Source organism: Balaenoptera musculus, chromosome 17 (genome assembly GCF_009873245.2).
Source record: "Balaenoptera musculus isolate JJ_BM4_2016_0621 chromosome 17, mBalMus1.pri.v3, whole genome shotgun sequence".
Taxonomy (NCBI): domain Eukaryota; kingdom Metazoa; phylum Chordata; class Mammalia; order Artiodactyla; family Balaenopteridae; genus Balaenoptera; species Balaenoptera musculus.
The window spans coordinates 15,457,187-15,477,819 of record NC_045801.1 but is presented as its reverse complement, the minus strand read 5'-3'; the positions used below and the strand labels follow the sequence as shown (position 1 = coordinate 15,477,819).

Below are 20,633 nucleotides of genomic sequence, written 5' to 3'. Positions count from 1 at the left end.
TGCATCTTATTCAATTCTCTGTGCTTTAATGAGCTTAGCACTTGGGGAGATTAGCAAATAGTTGGTGTTCAAAATATGCAGAAGTGATGCTGAAATGAATGAACAAAAGAAGAGGGACCCAGTGGAAGGGAAAGGCATTCCAGGTGCAGCCAGCAGAGTGAAGAAAGGTAGGAAGGGAAAAATAATTAAAGGGAAGCAATTATTCCTCCTTATTTTCAGGCTCCAGGATATCTCAAGCTGTGGACGAAAGCTCTTGTATATACAGCAAAACAAGAGCTAAAGAAGAAATTACAGTGTTAAATAGACAATGTGGAGGGAAGAGAGTGTTTAATGAAGGCCTCACAAGAAGATGACCTTCAGACAAATCGCCAGCCACTGTATCTTCTAGGGGAAGGGCATTTCAGACAAAGGGGACAGCAAGTACAAAGGCAAGAGCACAAGAAAAGGTTTGGCCAATTTTATAAAGGAAGCGAAAGGAGACTGGTGTCCCTAGAATGTGTTTAGCCTTGGGAACAGTTCCATCTCAGGCTGAGATTTAGGTGCCAGATTTAGGCGCAGCACGGGACTAAGGGAAGGCTTTCTCCAAATTCATTGCATCATTCCAGGTTCACTTCTTTCTTTTGATCTGTGAGCAGCACTGCAGAGAGTATCTGAGGGTTCTGGAGAATACCAACTAATTTGAAGTTTTTAAGCCGGCAGAATTCCTGCTTGTTATTAATTTCCTCTTAGGCAGGAACAAGTAACGGTTGGCCACAACAAAGATGGCGGCAGCGGCCTCACACGGCAACGGCAACGTCGACGCCATTCATCAACTAGCGCGATAATATCATATAGTTCCGCCTTGCCGGTTTGACGTCACTTCCGGCCCCAGCCAGCGGCGTGCGCGCCCGTCTTCCGTCTTTGCGCTTGGATGTGCGGACGGAAGTGAGTGGACTCGGAGTCGCGCGGAGGGATTCCCAGGGAATGCGGCGCAGCAACATGGACAGGGCAGGCGGGAAGTCCGCGGCTGTTGTCGCAGTTGTGACTGAACCTCGGTTTACTCAGCGATACAGGGAATATCTCGAGAAGCAGAAACTCCTGGAGAGACAGCACCGTGTGGAAAAGATGCCGGATGGCACCGTGGCGCTGCCGGTGCTGGGAGAGAGCCTCCATGAGCAGCACCTGCGGGAGCTGAGGAATCGTGTGGCTCCAGGCAGCACCTGTGTGCTAACGCAGCTCCTGAATCCTGTTCTTTCAAAGAAGGCCCAGGCTTGTTCACCTGCCCAAAGGCTGTGTCTTGAGGTGAGACGCTGGGTAGAGGGCCGCGGAGTGACGTGGTCAGCTCAGCTGGAGGCTGATCTGCCCCGATCTTGGCAACGACATGGTGACCTCTTGTTGCTGAGTGAGGACTGTTTCCAAGCCAAGCAATGGAGAAATCTGGAACCAGAACTCTGGGAGACGGTTGCCTCGGCCCTTGACGTCCAGCGTTTGGCCAAACGAGGGCGGGTGTCACCGGATGGCACTCGAACTCCAGCAGTGAGTCTGCTGCTGGGCGACCATGGCTGGGTAGAGCATGTGGATAATGGGATCCGATATAAGTTTGACGTGACCCAGTGCATGTTCTCCTTCGGAAACATCACCGAGAAGCTTCGTGTGGCATCGCTGCCCTGTGCTGGAGAAGTGCTGGTGGATCTCTATGCAGGGATTGGTTATTTTACCTTGCCTTTCCTAGTTCATGCTGGTGCTGCCTTCGTCCATGCTTGCGAGTGGAACCCGCATGCTGTAGTTGCTCTGAGAAATAACCTTGAGCTCAATGGAGTAGCTGATCGATGCCAGATACACTTTGGGGATAACAGAAAACTGAAGCTCTCAAGCATTGCGGACAGGGTGAACCTGGGGCTGATTCCCAGCTCTGAAGAAGGCTGGCCCATTGCCTGCCAAACGCTAAGACAGGATGCTGGAGGCATTTTGCATATTCACCAAAATGTGGAATCTTTCCCAGGGAAGACTCTCCAGCCTTCTGGAAGCAGTGAAATGGAAAAGGAGTATTGGTCTTCTCCTCAGCAAATGATCACCAACCAGTTGAAAAATGGAGCTGCCAGAGATTCTAGGAGAAAAGTGCTGTCAGCCACCACCAAGCCAGAGTGGCAAAGGTGGGCGGAAGCTGCAGAAAGTCGAATTGCCACTCTTCTTCAACAGGTGCACGGGAAACCGTGGAAGACACAAATCCTGCACATCCAACCAGTGAAATCCTATGCTCCCCACGTGGATCACATAGTCCTGGATCTGGAATGCCGCCCCTGTCCTCTAGTTGGCTAGAGAAGGTGGATCCTGAGACAGGAGGATCTACGTGTGAGTGGCCCTTAAAGCATCAACTCAGGCTGGGGCCTCACCCCTCTTGTCTCCTGGTAATCTATTTTAATATTTTGTGGCCCTAAAAGCAGGCTCTAAATCAATACATATTATTTCATTTGTCTTCCGTTAACACCCTACAGAATGAGCTACGTATCTGGGAGAAGTAGTGTGGCTCATTGAAATGAGGCCTGGCTGTGCAGTTGTGAGTTCTGAATTGTGACCTCAGTTCTATCTAATCTGGGGAACATGGTTCCAGTATTCCTTTGGCCTTGAATTTTCTCATTTGCAAAATGAGGGATTCTTGGCAAGGTCTCACATGGCTGTCACCTAATAAACAGTTATGCACAGGGCATTGGTTATTTTAGAGTGAAGGATACAGTGCTGTTTCCAAAATCACTGCAGCTACAGTATGGAAACTCACCTGGAGTGGGGCCAGGATGGAAGCAGGGAGACGGGCGAGGAGGCTTCTGTGGTGGTTCAGGCATGAGATGATGGTGGCTTGGACTAGGGTGGTGGCAGTGAGAGGTGAATGGATTTGAGAAATAAAACCGATGGGTCTAAGCAGTGGGGTCCAAAGCAAGGCATTCAAGTGGTGCTGCTTGGTTATTATGACTGACTAAATTAGGGATGGAAGAGGACAAAAATTCCTCTAGTGTATTACCTCCATTCGTCTACTTTAGCATTCCTAAATGAGTAGGTGCGGGGAGGGTGTGTCTTAGGTTTATCATAGTAGAGAAAGTGTTAAGAATGACTGCTTTAAGTGACAGGGCAGGGAAACTAGATTTCCAGCCTTAGCTTGTGCAGTAGCTGCCAATTGCTAGCTAATTTTTAAAGTTTGAATTAAAATCTTAGATTTTTACAGGCCTCAGACTGCCTTTCCATCTTCCTTCCCTGGCGGAGAACATCAGGGCCAACATAAGGAGCACTAAGGAATGTGAGATGCTGTGCAGTTTTCCAAGCCTCCCCTTATTTTATGGCTGTCTGCCAGCGCCATTGTTTACTGTTGGAATGACTAAGTGTAAGGAATCACTGTTTACCTTTAGGATGACTAATTGTCGAGAATCAATTTTCAGAGCTTTGTTTTGGTGCACTTTGAAGTCATCTGGGCTTGTTTTCCTCTTGAAGGAAATACAGAAAAGTGTGGCTTGGTAGTTCCCTGGTGGCCTAGTGGTTAGGATTCTAGGCTTTCACTGCTGTGGCCTGGGTTCAGTCCCTGGTAGGGGAACTGAGATCCCGCAAGCTGTGTGGCGAGGCCAAAAAAAAGAAAAAGGATAAGTGTGGCTTTATCATGATTATGATTGTACCTGGCATTTGTCTGGCTGCGGTTGGGCTGGGCTGCTTGTTCTTCTCTTGCAGCAGTGCCAATAAGGACAGGATTGGTGCTGCTTGTGTTGTTCTGAAAATATTAAATGCCTACTATCAACGTGAGCCACAGGAAATATGAAGAGGCATTAGATACTGTCTCTGAGGAGCTCCCAAGCTAGCAACAGACGTAACACAAATGCTGAAAGAGTCAGAACGCAGTAAGTGCCGTATGAGTGATAGCTCGTTGTAGAAGTGTAAAGGTGGGGAAGGAAAAAAAAGCTCTGAGAATTGAATGAGGAGGTCTTCAGAGAGGTAGTGTTTGAATTGGCTCTTAAAAACTGGGTGAGATTTTGTTAAGTGAAGTCAGGTGCTGGTTGAAGAGACTGACAGGTGCCAGAGTTTGGAAGCTCAGAGTGTTTGGAGCATTGCCATTAGATCAGTTTGGAACAGAAGAAGCAGTGAGAGATGTGCTGAAGATGGGGGTTGCTGTAAGGATTAAAAAGAACAGTGTCTTGTGCAGAGTAGGCCCCCAGGAAATGTTGGCTATCATGTGACCCCTCAGAGCGAGCCTGCTAGATTCCATTCCCATCCCACAGAACGGCCTTCCTGCGTTTGCCTTCATCATTTCACACCCTGGGTTTCTTCTCACACCTGTGCCTACAGCGTTCTCTCCTCAAGCTAAAGATGCCAGGCGGAGCTTGAGCCAATCCAGGGGGAGAAACAATGAGGAAGATGAGTCAGGGAGCCGCATGTCCAGGGGCTGAGGTGTTAGCTTCCTGCCATAAGCTGTGGGAGAGGCAGCTGATGTCACGTGCACCCAAATGAATTCATTCAACTTGTTATACGTATCAGGCCCTGAGTGTTAGTGGGGAAAGAAGATTGACATGGGTTCTGCCTTCGTGGCATTTAGGTTCCACTCATTCAGCTCCTGGCTCCTCTACTTTCTATGTGACCTGAGGCAAGTCATGAATCTCTCATGATTTCGTTTCCTCGTCTGTATGCTGGAGTTAACAATTGAACATATCCTGAAGGGAAGTTGTTGGGTTTAAATGAGTTAACATACGTTAACTGTCATCACAGTGACTGGTATATCGTGAATATTTCAGTCTTTGTATGAGGGGAACTACCATTTCCCAATTTGGCTGTGAGGGATTGCTGCACATCTGCTTGACTTACAGCAGAATGACTTTATTTTGAAAGCCATTCACTGGTTTATTAGGATGTTCTGTGAATTTCCCCATCAGGCACTGTGCGGAGGGCCAGGGACGTAGAGGTGAGTAAACCTGAGTCCTGCCCACAATGGAATCACCACCTGGTGACACGGACACAGATGAAACAATGTCAGTACTATGTACTAAGTGCACATATAGAAACAAATGGGTTTTTACAGGCACGCATAGGATCTGGGTTATGGGAGGTGGAGAGGGTGGCTGGGAAGGTGGGAGCAGGGATGCCTAAGTTGAGAGTTAAAGAGTGAGCAGGAGTTACGTGTGATGGAAGAGAATAAGGGTCCCTTAAGCCTTTTCTCCACCTGAGTATATCCATTTACAGTACAGTTTTCTCCAAGCACCTGCTGGATGGCCTGACCCGGAAGAGACATTTAGTGGAACCAAGGGAAAAAGACTGAAGGGGTCAGGAGGCTCAATGCGTCCTTACAAATTCAATCCAGGAATTTGTAAAAGCTCTAAAGGCTTCCTTTGCAGGCATTAGTATTAGTTGCTGATTAATATACCCACCTGATGGAGAAGTTGGGATTAAAAAACAATAATAATGATTTTATCAAACTCCCTCGACCGTGAGCTGCTCTATTCATTCACTCCATAATTTTAATAAATTACATGCATGTATTAATACATGAGTATAATGTATATATTTAAAATATACAAACAGAAATTTAAAACGATGAGACACAAATATATAGAAAAAGCATTTTTAATTCAGTTTCTTCCACCCTGGGCACACGTGTGAGAAGAAACCCAGTATATGTCACTCTGAACAGCCTCAAGGTGCAGCCACTTCACATTGGCAAGCCATAAAACTAGTCATTTTCAAACTAAACTATTATTTTAAATGATTAAAACTATTTTCATATTTTTAAAAGCATTTTTGAGTTTTGTTCTGGAATACAGTTAGGTTACTTGGAAACAGTTTGGTCTTTTTGAGTCTTGCTTTTAAGCATTTGTTAGAGCAGCATATAGTCTAGGATTAATTTTTTTCCATTATTGAAGCAGGACCTTTCTTCGTTCTCTGACGCCTTGTGAATTATGAGATTTTCCACTCTTGCTGTACGTAGGAACAGGAATTATCCACCACCCTGTGTGGTGTGAGCTCTTGAGTATTGTTTCCTATTATCCTTTCTGGTGGGTCTTTTGTTGGCTTTTGGTAGTTTCCTATCATGTGGGCTGATCATTACTCAGCTGAAAACTTTTAAGGGAACGGTCAGCAGATCTCTGGAGTTCCCTCTGTGTGTGGCTTTTTCCTCCCTGGCATTCTACCCTGTGAACTCTACTTACCTGGGCTCCCAGGACTCACCTCCTCACCTCAGGGAGTCAGACTGCTGGCCTCCACTCCATCCTCATGCCACAGCCTGGAAAACTTCTCCAGGCTGTAAGTTGGAGCAATTGTATGGCTCACCTGGTTTGTTTTCCACCTCTCATGGACCATTGCTCTTCATTGCCTATGTCCGATGCCTTGAGGGCTGTTGTTTCATAAATTTTGTCAATTTTTTTTAAACTATTTAGAAGTTTATAATAATTGTTTTGACTTAAATGTACTAGCTTTCACAATCATTATTATTGAGGAAATTCACTCTAGCAATAATATACATACTTCAGCTGACAATGTTTCAACATGTAAAGCACATAAGAATTTCTTGCTACGATTATGTTTAGAATTATGTTAGAATTACCTATATTATAAAATGAATATTAAAATATTAGCAATGATATCTTTCTGATTAGATATGATAATAACTTGCAAGATTTCCTGACCAACAATCACAATTTCAGAGAGGCCAGAAACAGTGAGAAAATAGGTATTTGTCTCTTTGGGTTTTTAAAGGTCAAGGTTGAATCCAAGGTAAGTAGAAAATATTGAATATGAGGCTAAAACTGAATTTTGGTATAACACACACATATTAGGTAGGTAGGTAGATACAGATGGATAGACTGTCCTAGTTTCCCTTTTTTTCTTTTAGTAATTGAATTTTATTTTAAAATCAAAGCTAAACGTACAGTTTCAAAATTCAAATAAAAGTAGCAAAACTTTATGGAAAAAACAAAGCAGTTCTGCAGCACCATGGTGAAGCAGCTGTCCTGCAGCTCCTTTCCCTTCACTTTGTGTGTCTACTTTCAGCACTTTCAAATGGGCCTATGTGCCAAAGGAGATGCAGGACCTAACCTACATGTACCAACAGGAGCCATGAGAGTCTGTTGAACTGGGTGCTGAGGGTGTGGGATGGGAAGCAGTTTGCATTCATATAGGACAGAGAACAGTACTTGCCCACCCTCTATCATAATATAGTCGGAAGAGATCTAGACCATCTGAACCTTCCACGGAATGTCACACTGACCTATTACATTCATGACATCATTACTACTTGGGCCAGGTAAACAATAAGTAGCTAGCATATTATACTCCCAAGGATAGGAAATAATCACTAATAAGAACAAGCAACCTTTTACATCAGTGAAATTTTTAGGGTCCAGTGGTCTGCTTGAATGTCAAGATGTCTCCTTCGTAGTAAAGAACAAATTTTTGCATCTCACTCATTTTATCAATATTCTGCCACCAAGAATGCACATCAAGCTCCAGGCTTCTTTGTGGGAATTCAGAACTTGAGAATACTGCTCTGACTCATATACTGGGTGACTGGAAGGCTGCCAGTTTTCAGTGGGATCCAGAGCACATAAAGGCTCTGTAGCAGGTACAGGCTGCAGTGTAATTAGCCGTACTGCATGGGCCATTCAATACAGGAGATTCTACGGGACAAGAGTATCTGTGATAAGCATAGCAGCCATGGGAGTTTATGGCAAGCTCCAACTGGAGAATCGCAAGGTAGACTACTAGGTTCTGTAGCAAGGCCAAAGCATCTGCAGTGGAGAACCACACGTCATTCAAAAATGGCTCCTTGCATGCTGATGGGCCTTGGTAGGAACTGAGCATCTCATGGGACATCAAGTAACCCTCCATGAGCTAGGTTTTGTCAGACCCACCAAGTCAATCCATCATAAGGTGGAAGTGGTACACCTGGGATCGGTGACAAGTAGGGCCAGGGGAAATGAATAGGTACATAGGCAGGTGGTCCAGACTCCCGTATCATACGTATAACTCTTGAACCAGGGTCCCTCCCTCAGTTCACAACTGTGGCTGCTTGAGAGGCTCTTTTGTCTAGCTGATTCAGGACAAAAAAGCCCAAGCTAAGTTCACCGATGGGTTTATTGGAATATGGGTTCAAAACAAAAATAGACTTCTGCCCTACAGCCCAAATCAGGAGTGCTGTTAAAAGACAGGTGAATTCTCCAAAAAGGCAGAATTTGGGGCAGTATTCCTGGTCATCCACTTTGTGTGGAAAAAGAAGTGGTTTGAAGTAAGAATATATCTTCTTGGCAAGTGGCAAATAAGTTGGCTAGATGATCAGGGGCCTGGCATGAAAAAGATTAGATCAGGGACAGGGAAACCTGGAGAAGAAGCAGTGGAGAAATCTGCGGGATTCGGCACATGAGTAAAGAACTTTGTGTTGTATAACAATGCCTACCAGGGATAATCCACCACAGAACAGGCACTCAACAACCAGGTAAACAGACTTGGCCAGTAACTTAAGCAACCGCAGCCGTCAGCTGTCCCAGTACTGGCACAATGGGCTCATGTACATTGTCATGTCCCAGGGATGCAGGTGAGCAAGAGGCCAACAGCATGGCTTCCACTCACCAAGTGGCCACTCCCTCGTGTTCAGCACTGAGCCCTTGATACAATAGCATCCCTCAAGGAAACCAAGCAGCTACTTGGTAGCAAGTTGATTACATCAGGCTCCTATCCTGGAAGGACAGTGACTGACCTTTACTAGAATCTTCCCGTCTCCAGGTATGAGTTTGCCTTTCCTGCCCACAAGATGTTGGCCAGACTACTTGTCCAAGGGTTTACAAGTGTTTGGTCCATCAATATGTATCCTGCATAATATTGCCTTTGACCTAGGGACCTACTTTACAGCAAAGGACTGTTTCATGACCATGGGATTCACTGGTCCTATCACATACTACAGAGTCTAGAAAATGCTGGCCCGATGGAGTGGTGAAAAATCCTTTTGAAACTGCAGCAAAAGCTTGGAAGATGTGAAGATGGGATGCTGTCCACCAGGACTCAGTATACTAAATCAAACTCATTATATAGTGCCATGTCCAGTATAGACAGAAAGTGCAAGTCTGGGAATGAAAAAGTAGAAATAGAATTCCCCTTGTAGGCTAAATAATGGCCCCCCAAATACGTCCATGTCCTAATACCCAGAACCTGTGAAAATGTGATCTTACATGGTAAAAGGGACTTGGCAGGTGTGATTAAGTTAAGATGGGGAGAATAGCCTTGATGATCCAGGTGGACCCAATATAATCTCAGAGGTCCTTGTAAGAGGGAGATGGGAGCAAGTAGTAGGAGATCTGATGACCAAAGCAGGAGGATGGAGTGATGTAAGGAAGGGACCATGAGCCAAGGAATGTAGGCAGCCTCCAGAAATTGAAAAAGGCAAACGGATTCTCTCCCAAAGCCTTCAGGAGAAACACAGCCTTGTTGACACCTTGATTTTAGATTTCTGATGGCCGTAATTTAAGAGAATAAATGTGTTGTTTTAAACCACGAAGTTTGTGGTGATTTGTCACAGCAGCAGCAGGAAATTAATACACCCGCTTTCTGTCTCCACTGATCCATGTGTTTCCCGTCCCCACAGCTCTGCTCTAGAGCAGCGCTCCCCAGCCTTTTCGGGCACCAGGGACCGGTTTCGTGGAAGACAGTTTTCCCACGGACTGGGGGGATGGTTCAGGCAGTAATGCGAGCGATGGGGAGCGATGGGGAGCGGCAGATGACACTTGCTCCCTCGCCAGCCGCTCACCTCCTGCTGTGTGGCCCGGTTACTAATAGGCCCGGGGGTTGGGGACCCCTGCTCTAGGGGGCTGGCTCCTATCAGGGGAACTGTTTCATCAGGAGACACAGTTAATAGATCCATTAAACTTTAACCTACTGAGGTTTCCCAGTACTTTTAGGCTCCTTGTGCCAAGAGACCAGCAGACAAGAAAGAATCACCATCCTGGTTGGAGTAATTGAATCTGATCAGGAGGAAGTGGAGTTACTGACAATGAGGGCAGAAAGGAATATATTTCACACTCAATGCATCCACTAGGGTGTCTCTTTGATACTTTCCTACCCAATATCAGGAGTAAAATGGGCAACTTCCAAAATGGCAGAATAAGGACCTCTAAAAACTGGCTCTTCCATAAAAAGCAATGAGAACACTGGCAAAAATTGTCAAAATCAACCTTTTCAGAATTCTAGAAACTAAAGGCTTGCGACAATCTAAGGAACAGCATTCATTCAAGAAAAACAGCTAAGTCTTGATTTAAAAGGAAAGCTTCTGGCTTTTTAACTTGCTCTATTCCCACCCCCTCACCTCTAATACAATGTTAAATTGTTCCTAATTTTAGGGAGAATGCCTCTACTGTGTTTCACCATTAAGTTATATGCTGTCCTTAGGTAGTATCCATAGAGTCCCATTATAGTGCTGTTTTTAAAAAATCATCCTTTTTCCACTGCACTGTAGTGTCACTTTTATGATAAATCAGGTGATTGTATATGCGTGGGGCTATTTCTAGACTTTCTCTTCTGTTCCATGGGTCAGTTTTTCTATCCATGTACCACCAATACCATCTTGTCTAAATTAGAGCCTTAGAATAGGTCCTGATATGATACTGTAAATCATTCAACTTTGTTCTTTAAGATTGCATTAGTTATTCTTGACCTTTTGCATTTTCTTACGGATTTTAAAATCAGCTTGTCAATTTTTTGAAAACAAATCCTGCTGAGATTTTTTTGGGGGGAGGAATTACATTGAACCTATAAAGTAAAACTGACATCTTTGCAATATTGCATCTTTCACCTTGAAGCTTTTGTTCTACTCATTTGGGTGTAGCTATGAAACGAGAAGTGATTATCAGAAGCCTGGATGACAGGATCCCGTCCAGGGTGAAGGATCCTATATTTCCCGTCTGTCAGAGGGATACTATATACATCTCCTCTAGGTTCCCTGCCTTGACAGATGTTTTTAACTTAGTATTACTTGTACTCTTCCTCTCAGCAGTATCTAATCCCTCAGATTATTCTTAACCATCACCTTAGATGACTAACATATTTGAGCCTATCATATATTTATATCCTAATATAAATTCAGTACTACTGAATGGTTATCACATATAACAACCCAAACTAATAAACAGTATCTTCACAGTACTAACACAGTATTGTGTTAGTATCATAGGGGTTCCAATGAGTATTTCTCCTATAATCTGTTTACCATATACCATACTAAGTACTTAAAACATATTGTTTTAATTTGTGTAACAAGCATGAGCAATTACTTGCAGAGGATAAGACCTTAGGCTGTGGAATCTGAAAAGTGTGAGTTAGAATCCTGCCACTCTTAATTGCCTGTGTCCTTGGACAGGGTTGTGGAGGATTAAATTGGATAATACATGTTATATGTTTTGTATCTTATCTGACATTATTAACCTTTTTTTCTCTTTTTCCCAGATGAGGATACTGAAGATTAGAGCTTAAGTACATTGTCTAGAGACAGAGAACTAGTGAGAAGCAGAAGTGGGTAAGCATACTGCCAGGCATATAGAAAGTGCTCAGTAAATGTTGAATGAATGAATGAATGAATGAACCAAAGTCAGTCAGTATGTACTCAACGTTGACTCCAAATGCCACTATATTCTCTCATGTTTCCTTTGTTAACTAAACAACAACAGAATCTTCCTATTCATTTGGCATTTACAAAACCAGAAAATTCAAATAGCTGAATTTCCATGAGCATATCTGAAATTTACTTTAATGAATGAGAAAAACTATAAAGTAATTTAGGATCAGAGATTATTTTCCAAGTAGTTCCCAAGGTCTGAGATAAAGTTATGGTATGTATTTATCCTTTTTGTGGCTATCAATACCTACCCTTCTTCCAGCATCCCCACCTTCCGTTTGAAGGAAGTACATAATACATTGGCAGGGAGGGCTGGGGTGGGTAATTCTAAGTGCTTGTTTCCTGCTGCTTTCTCCCACTAAGGAAGCTGCTTGTACCTGCCCTCTGGTACAGCTTGGGTACAGATACATGGTCCAATAAGCTTGACCAATTGCATAGCCACTCTTGGAACTTGAAATCCTGAAGAATAATTAAAATAATTCTTTAATAAATTCCCTTTTTGCTTAAGATAGCCCAGAATCAGTTCCTGTTGCGCGTAACAAAGACTTGGCTGATGTAAGTATCAACCGAAAATTGAAAGTAGTTTTTACACATTCTACATCTAAAGGCTTTTTAGAGCTACTAAAAGCCTTCTGAACCATTAAAGCCAAATGAACAGATTGTTATTTTTGAACATAGGTAATTTATGAATACACACACACACACAGCCACCCCACATACTGTTCTGGGTAGACTCAATTTAATATATACCTGAGTTGTGCAACATTGAAATCAATGCAGAAGCCAAAGAGATTAGATTCAGTGAACTGCAGCTATTTCTTTGAAAGCTTATCTTTTATCTTAAAAATCCCTAAAAGCATTCTAAAAACTACCTCATTAATGTAAATTTAGATTTAAGGTAGTATTTTAAAGTACTTGCCAGGATCTTATTCAAACCTTCATTTTATAGATGGAGAGAGTGAGACCTAGTGAGTTTAAAGAGACATGCTTGAAGTCATATGTAAGCTAACTGTGCCACCACTCCTGAAAGTTCTGGGCCCAAGGTGGAAGTTAGTTTTAATGAGAAATTCTTATACTAATAAAATTTGTGCATCAAATTAAGATTAGAAACTGTTAAAACATGGATAGGCAAGAAAGTGTAGGGGAGGGACAAAAATCTTTTCCTTCCTAGGTTCTGTGGCTGGGGCCCTGGAAATTAAACCAATAAAATAAAGATTAAGAAGAGAAACACAAGAGTTTATTAACTCATGCCATGCACGTACGTCTGGGAGAAACTAAGTGTTGAATAACTCACAGAGGTGGCTACAATTTGGGGCTTATATAGCATCGGAACAAAGAACAATGCATTGTAGAGAAGTGATAAAGGAAAAGGGATTTAGGCTTTTAGGGGTGGCAGACTGTGGGAAGGTAAGTGTATGGGGGGAAACTAACGGATAATAAGGATGAGCTTAATAAGCTTTGCCAGTGATTGAGTCTAAGAGTTGTCCTCTTCTTGGTAAGGGGGAGGGAGACACCTTTACCAATAGAAATTTATGGCCTATTTTTAGGCAAATGGGAAGGAGGGAAGTGTTGAGGTGGAGAGCTTTTTGTTTGTTCCTGCTGTTTCTCAACTGTCTTCAGCTCAAAATAATCATGTCAAAGTAACATATTTTGGGGTGGCATGTTCTGATCCTCTACAAAAACAAAAAAGTATGACCTCTTCTGCCCTGAGAAGGAAAGAAGGCACTGCCTGGGTGTTCTTACCTCAAAGATTAGAAACAAAGACAGAGGTCAGAGTTCTTGCCCTTAAGTCACATTAGTAATGAGTTCTTGGTACTTCCCTGGTTACCCAGTGGTTAAGAATTCCCCTGCCAGTGCAGGGGACACTGGTTGGAGCCCTGGTCCGGGAAGATCCCACATGCCGCGGAGCAACTAAGCCCGTGCGCCACAACTACTGAGCCTGCACTCTAGAGCCCGCAAGCTATAACTACTGAGCCTGCATGCCAGAACTACTGAAGCCTGCACACCTAGAGCCCATGCTCCGCAACAAGAGAAGTCACTGCAGTGAGAAGCCTGCGCATCACAATGAAGAGCAGCCCCGGCTCGCTGCAACTAGAGAAAGCCCCCGTGCAGCAACAAAGACCCAACGCAGCCAAAAATAAATAAAAAACCAAAAAAAGTGTTCTTGCCCTTGACATTAGTATAATGTGGCCGACCACGGTCCGCAGTTCTGCCTAATCGGGTAGGAGATAGAAAGGATGATGTGCAAAGAGATGAGAGGGATGTTTTTCTCGGTAGCGCCTACCACTCCCAACCCAATACCACGAAGGGCGGCCGCTCCATACACCGCAGGCAGCGACGCCTCCGACAGGCGGCCTTGTAGCATCTTACCCGGAGGGTCGGCCGCTCAGACCCGGCTTCCCGGTGGGGTGGAGTAGCTCTGGCAGGCGGCGCCCTTTGGCTCTCCTCCTGCCAAGCAGTTCTGAATCATGTTTATGGGACGTTTAATGGGCTCTAATAAAGCAGCTAATAATTCCCTCCCGAGGAAGCAGTGACTGCCTCACGGCGCCAACGCCTTTGCGGGTAAGGCGCCCACCCCGAGGCTGGAGGGCGCGGCTGCCCAACAGCGCCTGCGCCACTGGGTGGCGCCAAAAGCAGCAAAGGCGGCTCCGGCCCCGGAGATGGGCGGAAACCATGGCAACGATAGGGACGTCTGCTACGCCGAGCGTGGTGACCGCGAGGGGCGCGCCCCTAGCGCCGTATTATGACGCGGGCGTCGGCGCGCGGCTTCCGCGGTCTCGCGTGACCGCGGGCGCAGCCTCCGGGCCTGGCAACAGCAGCAACTGCAGAGGCGGGCGGGCGAGGTCAAGATGGTGGCTCCGCGGGCGGGGGAGGCGGTGGAGGGAGGAGGAGCCAGACCATAGCCGGCCGGAAACACCGACACCCACAGGCCTCCCGGGAGCCGCCGCTGCCGCCTCCGCCGCCTGCTCCAGCTCGAGAGACGCGAGCGGGCGGCGGGGTGGGCCGTGAGAGAAACACGAGAGGAGGGAGGGCGGGGGCGGAGTCGCCCGCCTTCGCCTCCGCCCCCGGCCACCGTCCCGCACCCTGCCCCACGCGGCCCTGCCCGGCCCGCCCAGCCCCGGTGTGGCAGCGGCTCATGGCGGCGGTGGGGCCCCCGCAGCAGCAGGTGCGGATGGCCCATCAGCAGGTCTGGGCGGCGCTCGAAGTGGCGCTCCGGGTGCCCTGCCTCTACATCATCGACGCCATCTTCAACTCCTACTACGATTCCAGCCAAAGCCGGTTCTGCATCGGGCTCCAGATCTTACTCCGGCTCCTTGGTGAGGGGGACGGGGTAGCCTGCGTCCGGGGACGGCTCCGCTGGCCGAGACGTGCAGAAAGGAGAGGGCAGCCGAGCGCAGGCCGTGGGGTGTGTGTGTGTGTGTGTGTACTAGTTTCGCGGGCTGAGACGTGCAAGAGGGAGAGGGCAGCCGCGCGCGCAGGCGGTGGTGTGTGTGTGTGTGCGCTAGTTTCGTTTCCCCCCCGGGGGCGTCTTTGCGGGCCGGGCGGGAGGAGGAGATGACACTTGTCTCAGAGTTGACAGCGGAGCGGTCCTCCCTGCGAGTCAGCCTCCTGTTCATTTTTGCCTCTGAGCGAGGGCGGGGAGAAAGCAGCGAGGTGTGAGCATGCGGCTCTGTGCCTGCTGTTTCTCTAGGGGAATGAGTACTGGCTTACCGCGTTCTATGCGACAGCCTTGGAAAAACAGCAACTCTGCTTACGTTTTGACCTCGTCGTGTGTGACCTTGGGCTCGTTGTGCCGAGGCCTGGGCCTCAGTTTCCCCCTTTCCAAAATGCAGAGTACTCGTATGTTGTCATTTAAATGACATCCAAACGAAAGAGAATGTCAGACCTTGAAACTGTTACAAAAATCCTCATGAAGAAGGCGATACTTATAACGAGTCCTAAAATTTTCCGTGAATAGAAAAGAAGGTATTGAGAACGGTTATAAAAACGTGGCTAGGAAGTGATAAGACTTGAAAATCAGTGTCTTCGTTGCATATGAATGGAGTGTTAAAAGCATCTTATACTTCACTCCCCATTTTCACTTGCATTACCAGAGTGAGGAGCATTTACGCTTAAAAGAAGTTTTTGAGTAATTGAAACGTGGCAAATTTTGTTGATGAGGTAATTCTTGTGTTAGTTAGTGAGGCTGTGCTTTTGAAGTGTTGCTGAGGACGAGCTGATGGTGAGATCCTTACCAAGCCTTTCTGAATTAGGAGCCATCTGTTGCTGCTTTATTTCTACTTTTTAAAAAAGTGGTAATGTTAAGTTTTGTTTATGACAACACTTTACATTTGTTTGGTACTTTACTTTTGCAGTGCCTTTTCACTGGTATTATCTAACCTAACGTTCAAAAATCCCTCAAAGGAGGGTGGGTGGTGGTATTCTCATTTTACAAATGAGGAAACTGAGAGATAGAGCTTAAGTGTTTTGCTTTTGATACACAGCAAGTAATTGGTTGCCAGCACCTAGGCTTAACAATCTTCTGACATCAGGCATGGTTCATCTTCCTCCTCAGTACAGCTGCAATCCAGATACAGAATGCTATAATAATGATCATATGCTAGATCTTAAAAATAACAGATGTGAACGTGATGTTCTTTAGCACAAGACTTCTCAGTAACCCACCAGCTACTTAATCCCAGCCGTCCTGCTTACCACTGCAAAATGTAATGCCCTCATATTTGTGGCAAAAATGGAGCTGTGTGATTTCCAATGTATAGGAATAGCGAATCATTATGTTGTACAGCTGAAACTAATATAATGTTATCTATTGATTATACCACAATAAAAAAAGAACATTAGCTAGCTTTAATGTTTTGTACTTAACATATTTTGTTTAATTCTGATAGTCAGGGAATACAAGTGAGGTTAGTTAAATAATGTTACAATGAAATTAATAAGAATGGGGACCTGTTGGGAAAGCATTTTATTCCTGCCAGTTAGAAGTCACTCATCATGATCATAAATTAACAGGCAGTTGCTTGTCTCATTATAGAAAGGTGGTCCCAGCTGATCCTGAGACTCCCAACCCCTCCCCGCCGTGCCTCTCCACATTAATTGATGACATGCGTGCAGTCAAGACCTGTGCTGATTCCTGGGTTGGGGAGACTGAGAAATGGAGAACACTGATCATTTCTATTCCTGAACCCCACAGGAGAAGAGAGAGTTTGCTAGAGAGAGAGCAGAGGCTCTAGGGAACTTTGTGAAATTTGGGATTACCAAGTGTTGTTTTGGGCACTAAATAACCAAATGTATTGTAACATGGACTTGAGGGTGGTAGGAGGGGCTTTCCCCACTTCTGCTTTGAGAGGAGGGAGGAGGCCATGGTGGAGGAGCTGGAAAAAAGAAACCAAAACAAAACTGGGTTTGAGAGGATTCACATACTCATTCTGCCAGTAGTGTAGCCACTGTCTTGAGTGTTCTTCTGGCATGTAACTACAGAGCCTCTGAGAGCCCCTTGGGGACCAGGTGCTTTAATGCAGTGTGCTCAGAGTTGAGCTTCAGGCTAGGGAGCTTTAAAGGAGTATTTTCTTTAATTAAATCTTTTGTAGTTTAAGAACACTGAATAAAGTAATCTGGTGTTTTCCTTGTACTATATCCATGCTTCTTATTTTTGTAGTAAATCATGGAAGTTTGCATTTGAGAGGTTAAAGAAGAATGTGACCTCAGGCAAGTTACACGTGCTCTGTGCCTCCCTTTTCTTATCGGTACCTTTTTAAAGATGGATCATAATGGTGTCTCTCTCTTATAGCGTGTTAAGGACATAAGTTCTTGTAACAGTACCTGGAACCTAGTAAGGGCCATTTAATTGTTAGCTACTGGTAAACATGGTAGCTTTAAAAAATTTTTTTAATACTTCAATTAAGACCATACTGTGTTACAGATATTTCAGTTTTTGGAAGTCATCAGCAAAATGTTGGTGCTGTTTATTTGAAAATTTTGATCCCAGAGTATTCTCTGGGTCAGACTTTATGAGATATACAAAATATTTTCCAAATCTATCATTTGACTGCTCCTCACATTATGGCAGTGTAATTATGCTAATTTATGACACTTGTAAGAATGATAAAATTGTTAAAAACTGGTTTTGGTGGTAAAACATTTCATCCTGAATAAAAACAAATGTCTTAAGTATTTGAGGACCATTCGATGAAGCATCTTATTTATTATTGAAAGTGACAGGTTTGTGTGTAAAAGATACCAAAGGATGGTTGAAATCAATTGTTCTACCTGGTTAGTTTTTTAATAATTGTAGACCTCTCTGTGCTACTGTATATAAATCTCAAAATTTGTCACTCTCACCTTTTTCCTTAAAATGGAATTGTAAACATGGAAATCTATTCTGCATCCAGTTTTATTTAGTGTCTGAAGAATTTACTCTCCTACCCCTACAAAAAAGTATTACTACTATACTTTTATTTGGTATCAAACTAATAAGAGAATTTCAGCAAGTCAGAATATAAAGCATCTCATTTGGAGATCCAAATAAGATCATATTTAAGACTATTAAGCTCTTCTTAGGAGGTGTTCAATGCTGAATGAAATGCAGCCCAGTGCAGCGTAATGCTGAATTAACAAGTCTAAATCCAAGGCAGAAAATGCAAGCATAGGAGTTTGTTTTAATAGTATTACTCATATAATGACAATTCATTGAAGTGGAAAGTCCTTTCTAAACATAAAAGAAAATCCAGAAGTTACAAGGGAGAAGTTGATAAATTTGAGTACATAAAAATGAAAAACTTCTTTTTGAAAAAATTCTTTTTTTACAAAGATTCTTAAAAATGACGCATTAAGGGGAAAATATTTGCGTCATATTTAGTTGAAGTACTAATAAAAGTTTTACTCTGTCAATAAGAAAAACTTATACTCCCAGAGAAAAATGGGCCCAGGATAAGCATTTCACAGTAAATGAAATGCACATGGTCAGTAAGCAAAGCAAAAATTACTCAGCCTCATTTATAATTTAACAAATGCAGTTAAAACAAAATTTCACTTATGAGATTGGTGAAGAATTCAAAGTTTGAATAAAAACTAGTTTGGTACGGGGAGATAGATGAAGTTAAACAATTTTTGTAAGGTGTTATTTTTATGTAAAGCCATTTGGTGCTATCAACTAAAATTCATCGTATACCTTTTGACTCACAATTCCAGTTCTAAGAACTTGGCCTGAAGATATAGTTGTGCAGAAACTGTTGGCAAGGATATTCATTGAAGCATTGTTGGTAATAACAAAACAAAAACAAATTGTTAATCTAAATGTCTATTTAAAGAGAATCTGTTCATTGTACAATATTATCAGTTTCAGCCATGCAATGAAATTGTTGAAAAACATGAGATAGTTATTTTTGGTGCTGTAGAAAGAACTCAGAAAACCTGTGAAGTGTAAAAGCAAAGTGAAGCAGTAGTAATTATGACTGCATTGGGATAGCCTAGGGGTTCTCAGCAGAGATACCGTTGACATTTTGGATGGGATAGTTCTTTGGTGGGGGCGTGGGGATTGTGGCCAGACGACTGGAGGGGAAGGGAGGGTGTGCAAACTGATCCTGGTTGAGAACTACTGAGGTGGACAAATAGACCAGCAAATAGCACAGAATAGAAAGCCCAGAAACAGACCACCCATGTATGTAGAGAAACTTGATGTGTTTCAGAGGTAGAATTGGAAGTATACAATACATTGAGGTAAATACAGACTATTCAATTAGTGGTTATTTAGTTATTCATGTGGAAAAAATTATACTGGATCCCTACCTCACATCAGTATATAAATAGTTCGGACTTCCCTGGTGGCGCAGTGGTTAAGAATCCGCCTGCCAGTGCAGGGGACACGGGTTTGAGCCCTGGTCCGGGAAGATCCCACATGCCACGGAGCAACTAAGCCCGTGCGCCACAGCTACTGAGCCTGCGCTCTAGAGCCTGTGACACACCTACTGAAGCCCCCGCACCTAGAGCCCGTGCTTTGCAACAAGAGAAGCCACCGCAATGAGAAGCCTGTGGACCGCAACGAAGAGTAGCCCCTGCTCACCGCAACTAGAGAAAGCCCGCGCGCAGCAACAAAGACCCAACACAGCCTAAATAAATAAATAAATACATTTGTAAAATATATATATATAAATAGTTCTAAGTGGATTAATATCTAAATGTGAAAAGCAGAACTTTAAAAGTTTTAGAAGAAAATATAGAATTTTTTTTTTAGCGTTAGAGTAAGGGAAAAGTTCTTTAGAAATATGTGAAAGCAAATGTATTAAATAAGGATTGATAAGTTCAATGATATTAAAATTAAAAACCTCTGTTAATCAAAAGCCGGCATCAGAAAGTGAAAAGAGCGGCCACACATCTGGAGAAGATATTTGCATTACAGATAACTACAAAGAATCTGTAGTCAGAGTATTTTTTAAATGACTACAATTCAATAAGTAAAAACAACTCCGTAAATAAATGAGCAAAAGATAAACTGGCAATTCACAGAGGAAGAAACATGAATGGTCAGTAAATCGAAAGGTGCCCTCTTTGATGAGGAATCAGAAATGTAATTTTTAGAAAAGGTTAAAAAACTCCACTATTATAATGAGATCTCCTTTGGGTAAAAAGCAAAAACAAGTATTTATCCATGAATGTGTGTTTATTTATGCAAAACTCGGTTAACTTTTAATACCTATAGAGTTGAACTTTTAAAAAAAATCATGTTCATATGTTTCTTTTTAATAAACACATAGTTGTTAAAAATTTCAAAAGCAAAAAAGCAAAATTTGGTCGAGAGGGGGCAAGATGGCGGAAGAGTAAGATGCGGAGATCACCTTCCTTCCCACAGATACAGTAGAAATACATCCACACGTGGAACTGCTCCTACAGAACACCCACTGAACGCTGGCAGAAGACGTCAGACCTCCCAAAAGGCAAGAAAATCCCCACGTACTTGGGTAGGGCAAAAGAAAACAGAAATAACAGAGACAAAAGAATAGGGATGGGACCTGCGCCAGTGGGAGGGAGCCGTGAA

At 43.8% G+C, this 20,633-nt stretch overlaps 1 protein-coding gene across 6 annotated transcripts in view; it reads left to right on the top strand.

Moving 5' to 3' along the window:
* The first annotated feature begins 906 nt into the window (after window positions 1-906).
* RNF139 (ring finger protein 139) overlaps window positions 907-20,633 on the top strand; it is a 33,097-nt gene continuing 13,370 nt past the window's right edge. The window contains exons 1-3 of one of the 6 annotated variants that reach the window (XR_005017033.1): window positions 907-2,387; window positions 11,431-11,500; window positions 20,353-20,386. Coding sequence is in view for 3 of the 6 variants with exons in the window: in XM_036830390.1 (XP_036686285.1) it covers window positions 964-1,131; window positions 14,541-14,916; window positions 16,635-16,696 (606 nt within the window). In the remaining 3 variants the exon portion in view is untranslated. The other 5 variants (XM_036830391.1, XM_036830390.1, XR_005017032.1 and 2 more) reach the window with 5 other exon arrangements.